The sequence below is a fragment of the Lissotriton helveticus genome, chromosome 9 (assembly GCF_964261635.1).
Source record: "Lissotriton helveticus chromosome 9, aLisHel1.1, whole genome shotgun sequence".
Lineage (NCBI taxonomy): Eukaryota > Metazoa > Chordata > Amphibia > Caudata > Salamandridae > Lissotriton > Lissotriton helveticus.
The window spans coordinates 442443575-442456115 of NC_136070.1; the positions used below are offsets into that span (position 1 = coordinate 442443575).

General features: G+C 43.1%; 1 protein-coding gene across 2 annotated transcripts in view; it reads right to left on the reverse strand.

Annotated features, from left to right (window-relative positions):
- The window catches only part of ATP5MJ (ATP synthase membrane subunit j), a 199181-nt gene that overhangs the window by 6170 nt on the left and 180470 nt on the right, over positions 1-12541 (reverse strand). For both annotated transcript variants that reach the window (XM_078660265.1, XM_078660266.1), the window contains exon 3: positions 11313-11336. In XM_078660265.1, coding sequence (XP_078516391.1) covers positions 11313-11336 — 24 coding nt within the window. The remainder of the gene's footprint in view (positions 1-11312; positions 11337-12541) is intronic.

The window sequence follows — 12541 nt, forward strand, 5'->3', positions numbered from 1 at the left end:
AACGCTACTAATTCATTAAAACAACCAGTCAACAAACCGACTACCATGGACACTACTAAGATCATAACGGAAAATGCGAGAGAATTGGAAAATAAATCAACTAATAAGCCTAACCCTATGAAAACAAAGCCTGTCCAAAATAACGCAAAACCCACTTCCGGCCCTCAAAACCAATCGACTACAAACCCCAGTTCTGCCAAGGACAACCAGGCAAAAACTCCTTCCGTTTTACCTACCTCAAACACCTCCAGATGCGAACAAACACAGAGCCATACCAGTAAACCAGAACGATCTAATAAAAGATGGCCGAAAGTAGTAAACCTCCCCCCAGAAGCAGCCCCCTTTGTAGCCATACTAAAGGGCGTCCCTGAACTAACCAGAGACACAGACGAACCTACCTGGTCATTACTAAACAAAGCGCAATACTGGCTAAATATCAACAGGCCCAACCACCCCAGTAACATCACCAGAATCACCACGGTAAGAAGGGTCTCCTGGATAGGCCACCAGCCAAAAACAATTCCCGGAGACTGCATAATAGTAAATTTTGAAAATCCACGGGCACCCCAGAAAAAAATGAAGGAATAAATGTTAAACGCTTATCCTTTTTCTACCCTCGACAAAATCATTGTTTCGAAGATCCTAGTTGGCCATCTAATTTGTCCTGGAGTCATCCTGAGCAAGGACCAAGAAACTGGAACCAGGGCAACAGGAGACAGGGAAACTTACAAAGGTTCCACCCTCAGGGAGATTGGGGATACGAACATAGAGAACGAGGTGATTGGAATAACTTTGGCAGGAGACCATATCAACAGCCGTACAACGAACCATGGACTGGAGCTCCGACTTTTAACCATTATAGCTGCCTAGATATGGTCGACTGACCATCATCACAGTTCCACACCCCAAGTCAGATGCTCAAAACTAGCATGTATTTATCTCCATCAGCTAGTATCTCTAAATCAAATATGCTCGGAAAGGTCCAAAGTCCACTACAACTGAGATCACAAGACACCACTCCAAAACACGCAATTCAAAACGGAATCACTCAGATCACAGCCGGGCCTCACCATCCCAAATTGGCTTCTGGTCTACAGAAAATATCATTACCTCCCTTAAATAACCGACTGCTCGAAGTAGCCCTGAATGTAGAACAACCAAACCCATCGGCACATGAATTACCTCTCCCCCTTATGACTTCACCTACTGACAATACAACCACTGTTGAGAGGAACCTGTTATTTTGGAATGTGGCGGGCCTCGCAACCAAGCATTCGGCGAAAGCGTTTCTGGACTTAGCCCATACAAATGATTTAATATGTCTTCAGGAGACATGGCTGAATGAACCAGTCCACTTGGTGGGATATAGAACATACTTCTCTCACGCAATAAAATCACATTCAGGGAGAAGCAAAGGGGGTTTAATAACATACATCTCGAACCTTTGGCCCTGTCAGGAAATAACGTCTATAGTACTCCACCAGAACTATCAAGTGATCAATATCAAAGTAACGAATCATGTCATCTATACAATAATAAACTTTTACAATAACATGACCCCGATGGATTTACTCAAAGCCCTAAGTGAAATCAGTGAAGTAACAAACGTGGAAAAAATCAAATATGCTAATGTTTCGCATTCAATAATCTGGGGCGGCGACTTTAATCTCCACATATGCAGCAAAAGTAACGCATCCATATGTGGGATCAGCGATGAACATGATAATCCTCCAACTCATTTTTCACACACGGACGAAGGAACTAAAATACAAGCTGTCATGTTCGAGCTGGATTTAGGGTTTGCGAATATGATAATGACACCGACAACCCAATTTATGTCAACCTTTCACGGAAGAGGCGCCCAAACATTAATTGATAACATCTTGGTTTCCAACATTAACGCAGAACGCATAAAGCACTTTGAAGTGAATAACAACGCACTCAGTGACCACTACCCACTCAAATTAACATATCTTGAGCCTGATCACTACAAGAATCCAGCAAAGGATTACTCTATTCTATTGCATCAAGAAAAACTCATCTTAAACAGATTGAACGGTTTCACCTTAAAGTGGAGCACGCTAGACCAAGAACTGATCACGAAAAGAATAATTGAAAAATGCAGGACCTATATTGATAATTGTTTAAACCCTACAGCTACCTGCTGTAGAAATTCTGAATGGTTATGACGTAATAGTGAAAACCATAGGAAATGAACTAACTAAACCTAGAAAACAAAATAACACACTAAGAAAAGGATGGTTCAATACCCAGTGTACAAAAGCCTACTCTAGCCTAAAGAAAGCCCTAGCAAAGAAAGACCGAAACAGAGAAGAGATAGTGCAACTAAGGAAATCATATGCAAATGCACTTAAGCAAAGGAAAAAGAGATACAATGCAACCTCTGGACCCAGCTCTTAGACAGTACCATTCAAAAAGATAGTCTAGCCTTCTGGACAATAGTCAAGACCCCATTTTTAGCTGGGAATAATGAGGGCCCTTCCTTGGACATTGCAATAAACGCGAAGGATTGGGTGCACCATTTCTCAGGGGTCTTTGGAGAGAAAAAAACTGGAGACTTAGCCCATCTACCTGTTCTTCCATTGGTGAAATACCCGCTAGAAATACATTTCACCATTAACGAAACACAGAAAGCCATTAAGTCAGCAAAAAATGGTAAAGCGCCAGGTCCAGACTCCGTTCCAATGGATCTTTATACATTTCTCCCCGATCTCTGGTCCCCCCTTTTAACAAAGGTATTGAATGCAGCCAAGGAAATCAATCTTCCTAACTCCTGGTCAACATCAATCCTGGTCCCTATTTTCAAAAAAGGAAATAGGGACAGTCCTTCCTGCTATAGACCCATTTCACTTTTGGACTCAGTGGGAAAGATGGCAGGGAGGATACTCCTTGATCGTCTCCAGGTGTGGTCTAAAGAACACGGGGTCCTCTCAGATCTTCAATACGGGTTCAGGGCGGGCCTGAGCACCGAGGACCAAGTTCTGAACTTAACCTTATTGGCCGCAAAATACACAACTGTAAAAAAAGCTAGTCTACACATGGTCTACGTTGACCTTACGGCAGCGTTTGACTGTGTAGAACACTCAAAACTTTGGCTAATAATGTTGGACATGGGGATAGATCCCGCAATAGTGGATTTTTTGCGCGAGCTGTACTCTGGCGCCACAGGCAAGGTAAGATACGGTCTGGAAGGACAACTCACAGACAGCTTCCCAATACAGAAGGGGGTCAGGCAGGGGTGCGTGCTGGCCCCCTTCCTATTCACGCTGTACACTAATGGACTTGAGGCAGCAATGCTACAGGGAACAAAAGATTTTCCAACAGCAGGTCGGCGACCGATTCCAGCATTGTTATACGCCGATGATGCGGTGATCCTTGCCCGAACTCCGATTCAGTTACAGAGAATGCTTTAAACAACTACTGTACCTTTATGACTAACCTTAACTTGAAAGTCAACATAAAGAAAACCTTTGTGATGCACACCGGCTTCAAGGGGAAAAAGGCGAAGACAATCCTTGTGGACAACCTACCCCTTGAAAGAACGAAAACTTATCCATATCTTGGCATCACCATTGATGAGGAGTTCAAATGGAAAGAAGTAATAACCTCCCGTAAGCTATCACTCATAAGAACAGTGGGCGCCCTAAAAGCTTTCTCTCTTCGCCTAGGAAAAAAACCCTTGGTAGAGATGATAAAGATCTACAATGCAAAATGCATCAGCACGGCCATCTTTGGAGCAGGAGTTTGGGGAATAGAAAATGTAGAACAAATCCAAAGAATTGAAAATTCTTTCCTCAAATTCTTATTAGCTGTCCCAAAGAGTACGACTACCTTCGGATGCCACTTAGAACTTGGAGTGGACCACATCTCAGATCTCATCAAGATCCAACCCATAATGCTATGGCGTAGAATATGGGCCACAGACGAATGCAAACTTACAAGAGCTATTATTGAGGACTGCATGAACCTAGAGCATATGGAAAAGATAAAGTGGCTATACTACGTAAAATCTTTCCTTGCAGATATAGGTCTCTTGAGGTTTTTTGATGATCCGCAGTCAGTAACGGATATAGCAAAAAAAGAACTAAAAAAGACATGCCTGTCGCACCTAATCCAATTACGGATGATGACAGAAATAAACAAATCATCAGTACAACATTGCCTCATGATACAAACTGTTCCATCTATACAACCATATCTGCAGCAAGACCTGACCCACTTTGAAAAACTACTTCTTACCCGTTTCAGGTTTAATCTTTTCCATACTATGGTTTCATTTCCTACTCAGAATAGCTGGACACATAACACTACAGTGTGTCCCTGCGATTCCAACTCCCCTCAATCCACAATTCATGTCCTCTTTTTTTGCACCTTTTATACCCCATTCCGTAAGAGATGGATTTTACCAATTCTAAAAGTAATGAAGGTCAGAAGATGCCGTCCAGCATACTTGGCATTGCAGTTTTTGGAGAACACATTAGTGTCAAAATCTGTGGCACACTACCTTAGAACGTGCCTTAAACATCGTATGAACTTATGAGAAACACAGAATTTGCCCTATTATGAACTTGAGTAAACGTTTAGTCTAGCATTAAGAGACTCTAATTTTAACATATTATGAATTTTTAATGTTTTTAATGGTTCTTTTTTTATTGTATAAATTTGTACTTTTGTGGCTTTCATACTGAAAACCGAATAAAGTTGATTTGAATTGAATTGAACTCCAGGTCGGGCGCACTAAGGCCTTCCATGGAGTAAGCCAATGAGAGTATCTCCCATTTCACTCTAGGCTGCTTCCCTGGCCATGCAAGTTTCATCAGTGGTTTAGGGAGAGCTTTGAATATATGTTGGAGTGTGACTGGAATATTTTGAACCAGAAGAGAAATCTTGGGAGGACAATCATTTTCACAAGGGAAATTCAACCTAATAGCGAGAGTAGAAGATGAATTCAGCGGTTAATATTATCATCCATTCTGGAGATCGCCTATCTGTAATTTTCCTGGAGAACCAATTCAGAGTCGGTGTGAACTAGAATACCCAATATCGTACAGGGTTTGTGGACCACTTCAATGGGTAGGCCGCGCTATTGGAGTCATGGACGGGGTTAATGGGAAAATTATGAATTTAATCCAGTTGACTCAGAGTCCCGGTATGGCACCAAATCTCATCACCTCTTTTAATATGGGGGTTAAATTGTCACCTGGATCTCAGACATACAGAAACATATCATCTGCGTATGCCGATAAAATGAGATGGTAATTCCGGAAACAAAGTCTTCTATGCCTGTGGTATTCTCTGAGCGCACATGCCAAATGCTTGGTAACTATAGCGTAAAAGTAATGGAGAAAGCGGGCCGTCCTGTCGTGCACCTCTTGATATTGCTATTGGGGGGTAACCACATCACCAACTCTGACCCTGGCCACTGGAAGGTTGTATAACAGGTCACTAAGTCAAGAAAGATCTCACCCATGCCCATTCTACTGAATTGAAAGTCTTTGCATTGAGAAAGACCGCTGCGGCTTGAACATCTGGCCTAGTATGCTGTATGGCTCCAAATACAGTTCTCAAGTTATAGGATAGTGTGCGCTCGGGACAAAGCCCGTCTGCTCCGGGCCAATGAGAAGTGGAACCAGAGGAGTCAGCCGGTTTGCTTATATTTTGGCAAATATTTTTGTACCTACAATCAACAGGGAGTGGTCTATAGGACGAATACTCTCTCGGGGATTTACCTGGTTTCAGCAAGGTCACTATCAAAGCTTCCCTCATAGTGGGGAGCATAACACCTACATCCATCATTACTTCAAATAACAGTCAGATGAGAAAAGAGTTCCTGAAACGCTTTATAGAATAACTGTGAGCCCATCTTGTCCCGGCGCACTACCATCACGCATCGCATTAAGTGCTGTGCGAATTTCGTTAGGATCCAGGAGGCCCATTAAGTGTTCCCTATGCTCATAGGAAAGCCAGGGAAGTTGAATATGATCTAGGTATTCTAGAATGGCAGTCATCAGTAACTACTTTGGAGCTGTATAGATCCATATAGTATCTACGAAATCTATTGCTATCTCTGAAGAATTACACAGAAGATCATCTCTTTCGTCCCGCAGATCCTCAGTCTTGTCTGATTCTCTTTTACGCTGTTGCAGTGAAGAAAAAACTGAGCCGGGGCGTTCCCCCTCACCATACGTTTTTGCAGTGGCGAATGTACCCAAATGCTTTACCTCGCTATCTGCCACTTCATTGTATTCCTCTAGTGTTTTTGCAACTTTCTACAGAATGCAAGCAAGGAATGTTCCATACTAGCTAAATGCCCCTTAACAATAGATAACTGGCTCCTCAATGATCGCAGCTCTCCCGCATGTTTGGAGATAGCAATTCCTCTAATGAATATTTTAAACGCCTCCCAGACCATGATAAAGCAAACAACAGATCCAAGATTAAGGCTGAAAAATACTGAAATTGAGGATGCCATCTCTGCTTTAAAGACTGTATCTAACCGCGAATTTGGACGGAATCTCTGTGTGAAAGGACCCTCTTTTTTGGAGGGAAATCCATGTCCAGCAGTACAGGGGAGTGATCCGAAAAGGAGCGAGGGAGCGGAGTGCAATTTGTCTCATGGGTGAGCAGTGGTCTGGAGATTAAACAGTAATCAATTCTGGTGTGGGTGTCGTGTGAGGGTGAGTAGTGGGTAAAGCCCCCTAAGCCCGGGGATCTCGTGCACCATACGTCTAGCAGTCCCAACTGTAATGCTATATCTTTTATTGCTCTGGCTGCAGCTGACGGGCCTCTGGAGAAACCCTTGGAGCGATCTAGGGAAGGGTCCAGTATGCAGTTGAGATCGCCAACCCAAAGTTGCAGAATTTGTTCAGCATTTGAGCAGATAATAAGCGATAAAAGTGCGAGCCGTCGTAGTTTGGCCCGTAGACATTTACAACATATACATCAATGTCCTGGTCATTAGGACCCCTAACAGGAGCAGAGTTATGTGAATCACAAATTAATCCCAGAGATGCCATTTAGTACTTCATGTAGCCATGTCCAGTCATCCCTCTAGTTGTTGCCATATCTGCATATGTCTCCTGTTTACCTGGCAAGTGTACAATGCAGTATCAAAAAAAGAAATAATCCTCCCCCGCACTTCGCCAAAGGCAGCATACACCCCTCCCCTGCTATTCCAACCCCTACTAGGCACAAAAGAAGCATTAGCCTCCCTCCCACTACAGCACTTTACCCTGATGAAATTCAACACAACAAGCAACAAAAAGAAAAAAAAAGGACTTGTCACAAAGTGAATAACAAGCAGGGGGGGATGTTAATAGACAGAACACTGTTTTCCGTTTTGGCTGTCATGCAATCTTAGAAGATTCATCCGCTGCTTGTAATTTCCACTATAAAGTTGCACATCTACATTCCGTTCTCTTCTTGCGCTATAGCTAAACATCTACATTTTATAGTATACCTACAGATTTCTATGCAAGTGTTGTCCATAGAACTCTGCATGCAGGACGTCTGCATCTTGCTGATTTTAACGGTCCGCGCATCTATCTTAGTAATTATCTATCACTGCTAAACTTTTACCTTGACCGCTACAGCTATTAGTCTTTGCTACAAATTGCAAACTATACAGGGTATAACGCCTTGTCGTCAATCCTGCTGGTCTAAAGGACGGAGGCTGTGGGTCTCCTCCTTATTGCCTCCCAGTTCTTGCCTGTTAGTCTTGGGTTTGGTGTGGTTGTTGAGGGCTTGCTGTAGGACGTTCGGATCAGAGTAGAACTTCGTCTTGCCATTCATTGTGACTTTCAGACGCACTGGATAGAGCATTGCATATTCTATATGTAGATCTCTCAGTTTCTGCTTCAGAGTGGCAAATCGCTACCATGCCTCCTGTAGTGAAATCGGGGTACAGAGATAGCTCAGCACCCTCATAATGAAGATTCTGTAGATCTCTTTCTTTATGCAGGGATGCATCTCTATCCCTGTAGTTCAGAATGCGTGCTAGGAGTGGGTGCGGAGGAGCCCCCGGAGGGGGCCTAGGTGCGAGTGATTGATGCGCCCTTTCCATCACAAAGATTGGTGAAAAAGTGTTCCGCCCCAGCACAGTCATTAGTAATTTCTCTTTTTTTTTTTTTTTTTTTTTTTTAGTCCTCATTAGTGCAATTTTATTAGTAAGGAGTTGTCGGGGCCCCAAACTCTCTTCGATTTTTAGCCTTCACCGTCATATATCCGAGTGTAGTAATTTCTCTACAAAAAGTTCCTTATTTCCAGCAGAGGTAGTTACTGGCAGGCCCACTATGGGTATGTTATTGCGCAGAGATTGTGCTTCAATATACTCAGCTTTGGCTTGTGGCTTGTGCAATAGTTTCCCCATTTGTTTTTGGGCTCGTGCAGTCTCTGCTTGTTGAGCTACCCCTCCTGACACTCTGTGTTCAACTATGTCTATTCTCTCTGCGTCTTTGTCTAAGCGCTCTGTCATTCGATCCAACCGATATGAGACTATTCTCCCATCTATTGTAGAGAGGCTATGCTGCATTGTTTCTAGTATTTTCCGCAGGATACCCCCCCAGTTCTGACCCAGAGGCACCTTGCTCCTCCGCCCTTCTTCACGGTCATCTTCCCTTAATCTCATAAATTTACACTGTTCCAATTGTAGTTTTGTCTGCGTTTTATCTGGTTTCCCCATTTTAATCCTCTGGTTAGCTTGTTCAGAATATGCTAGACATGAGTCTATAGTCAACATCTGGAAGAAGGATCTCATTTTAAAGAGATCAGCTTGTAAGTTCATTACCTATATAGCCCTCTGCTGTTTACAAAGACGACCATCTGACTCTCCCAACTGTTTAACAAACTTTCTGGGTTCTCTCTTGCTACTACGTGCTAGTGCGCAGTAGCCCACCAGCCGCACACTGCATAGTCCTGCACCCGGGCCCAGAATATTGTGTTTGTTGGCAGAAAATAATAGGGGAGCGGCTGAGTTGTACTATTGGGACACCTTTAACGCTGGATGCCTTGGGGTAAAGCTCTCCGCTGAACAGCACTTAGTTTTCCTCTCTCCAGCTGCTCACTTTATGTCTCCCGACCCTTGTCCCTCAGGTGTGGCGCACTTTGCCTTCTCAAGCCCCAGAGAAGGGTCGCAGTACCTTTTATTTCTTCAGTCACTCCTGGTGCCGGGCGAGCCTAATCTGCGGCTGATAATGGTGCCTGTGGGTGAGGGCCACCCACTTATGCGCTTGTTCTGTGGTGGTGGCCACCAACTTTCACACTAGCGCAGGGAATGCCTCCTGCCCGCTCACGCCTGCAGTCACGCAGGCTGTGCCCCGCCCCAAGCTCTGTGTCTGTGCCCTGTCCCAAGCTCACTCCGCAGTCCTGCTGATGCCGGCACCCATCGGCTGCCAATTATTTTATTCCAGCAGGGGCCAGGCCAACACTGTGCCCGCCGTGTCAGGAACTCAAACACCACCAGGGGATCGGACGCATCCTCCGCCTCCAGGCCGGTAAGCCGCGCTGTCACCAGACAGAAGTCTGTGGCAGTCTTGGTCCCGCTGCACCATTTCGGTTCGCGTAGGCACAATTGGTTGAGCACTTCCTCGCAGATTGGGTTTTTCCTGTAATGCCATTGTCACAAACAGCAGATTTGGCAGATTCCTGCAGGAGAATGTAGACGGTCAAAGGAGCTCGTTAACTGTGCAGCCCCGTTGCGGCCAGACAAGCTCCACCCCCTGAGTTCACATCAGTTGTTGGTATCCCGTAGGCCATGGAAATATATATTTTTTATGACCAAATAATTGCCACTACTCTATTCCTGCCATATACGTCCCAATGTATAACAATTATCTGCTGTTGATAAATCTGTATTACTACATTTGGCAGTCTGTCCTAGACAGATAATGTGCTTGCCATTCTGGCTTTCCCGGCTAGTCTGTCCTGTCTAGTCGATATGCCTCTAACCATTTGCTCACCCCTTGCCAAAAGACACGCTTTATTTAACTTTTTATCTTTCATTTAGGCCACTTACATCCACTGTTAATTGTGTTGCCAGAGCTTCAGGGGGATCAAAAGAGGTCAACTGCCACAAGTCCAACTAGAGTTGCTTGATTGACAGAGCTGGAAAGGCTGGTAGACTCATGTCCCATATGACATGTTGAGCTCACTGAGTTATTTAATGTGGTGAAAATCTCAATTCATAAGATTTTAATTAGCCTAAAATGAGTACATTATTATAAAATACCAGTCCTTTTTAACAGATTACCTTTGGAAACTAATGAAGACTACCAAGAGGAGCCCACAGGTTTCACTAAATACAGACGACTCGGTCCGGCTAGATGGAGTCTGTTGAGCGCGCACACACACACACACACACACAAACATAAAACGTGTGTGCCTCTGGCGAGATCTCACACAAAAGAGAACATCTTTGGGGCTATCAAGATCCATCACCCTAGCAAAGTGTAAAACTTTAAAACCAACAACTAACATCCTACATAGGAAAACAGATTAAGTTCCCCGATCAGCATTACCTTTAGAAGGCATGAAAGGCAATCCTACGGAAAACAACAATCGTCCTAGATCAAAAAAAAACTACTTTCCAATGCTTCCAGAGAGAAGGCTACAATGGGAAAGAACCTCCAAACAAAGAAGCAAGAGAGCAGCAGACTCGAATGAAACCCAAGAAATCAAGGCAGAAGTCATAAGACATCTATTATTGGTTAGTGGAGTGAAAGACAGAGAACTAGCAGGGAGAGAGTATCTGAATGTACACAATAGTGATGCAGGGTATCACTAGGGTGCAGTCACAGGCATTGTGACTGAAGAAGATCTGGTCCACTTTCGGGGTAAAACATTTACTTACAGCACACAGAAAACTACCTAACTCTTACAGAAAACATGCAGACACGTGGTAACATATTTAGCCAGTGACTGTAAAGATCTGACATACCCAAAACGACTACTGGGACTCAATATTATGGACCAAGATCTTGTGTGAGATCCTACAGAGGACATGGGGATTCTAATCGAGATAAGGGCGGGGCAGGTTCGGCTGGGTTGGACCAAAAACGTGTCGTTTATTGGTGGTCTGAGGGGGCATGGTCTGGGGTTAAGAGATGGTGAGGATATTTTAACTTTGGCAGGGAACAGGGTAAGCGGAAGATTACATTAGGGGCTGCAAACTTTACAAGGCTACAATGTCAGTCTTATTTTCTCTTTAAAACGTCAATAAACTTTTATATTGCAACATGAAATATTTTTAAACAACATCATGCACCACACATTCTGTGAGACAAAAATATACTTACTGTCTTTCACTGCTGCTTTTTTACCTAGGAAATAAAACAGTAAAACAATTACTGTAGCTCAATACAGTGTAAAACTCACCATGATGCGCTTTCTTTCAATGTTACAATGTGTTATAACATGTACAATATTTAATAAACTTCAAACATAAAGATGTAATGAAGAGGTGGATGACACTAATTTTATGAAGTTGCTCTAATATGAACAGGCATTAAACAATAAAATGTTTTGTGTTGCATACGTTTGCGTCATCATACAAACATCCCTCCCACCACCTTGAACACACAGGATGATAGCTTGCAAGAAAATTGAAGATATTTACACTGGCTTTCTCCTCCCATGCGCTCAACCTATAGATCAGTTTAACCTTCATTTAAGACCAACCCTTTCCTCCAGACATTCAGGAAAGGGCGCACAACCATAATATTTCTACATCAGCATATTTTTCAATCCATCCACCACCCAGCCCACCGTCAGAATTTATATGTGTGCATTGCTTCCTTTGATGATGGTAGCTCTGTAACCACTGTGACCAACACAGGCTTGAAGGTGCTGCTTGTTCTGTGTAATGCAGTCCTGCGGCCTTGAAGTGCAGTATATGAATACCCTCCAAAAATATACATTAAAACGAGCAATAAGATCTGCAGTGACATTTAAAATTTACTATGTATGTTTAGGTCCTCTGCATCTGGCCGTTTGTATTTTTAAGCATAAAGTATGTAACACAAATTTGGTAGCCATTGTTTGAAAGTGGCAACGTTTAGTAACACCGTTGTGGTTAATATAAGACAAAGCTGCTAACACAAACCCTTGGGACCCTGAAAATAAAACCATAATGAAGCACAACATTCTGTCTGCCCTTTGAGTACCTCAAACAGTAACTCATGATTAGGGCTCCCGGTTTTATGGTATTTATGTTTTTGCCATTTCCGTCTGTATTTATCCATATTTATTTTTTGCTAATTTTATCTGTATTTATCCATATTTATTTTCGGTTTTGTGGAAAAATTAAGCTGAAATTAATTTAACCAATAAAATATGAACTCATACTTGAATATCTGCCAGGTTTCAGTGCTGTGAACACCCGCAGAAGATAAATCAGTACACTTATATGAAAATATGCAAATTTCAGTATCAACCTTGTGCATATCTACTGCTGTTAAAGCCTCTTTACTAAAATTCCTTTCTTTTTTATCCCCTTATCTATCAATCCACACATCTATTGGCCTAG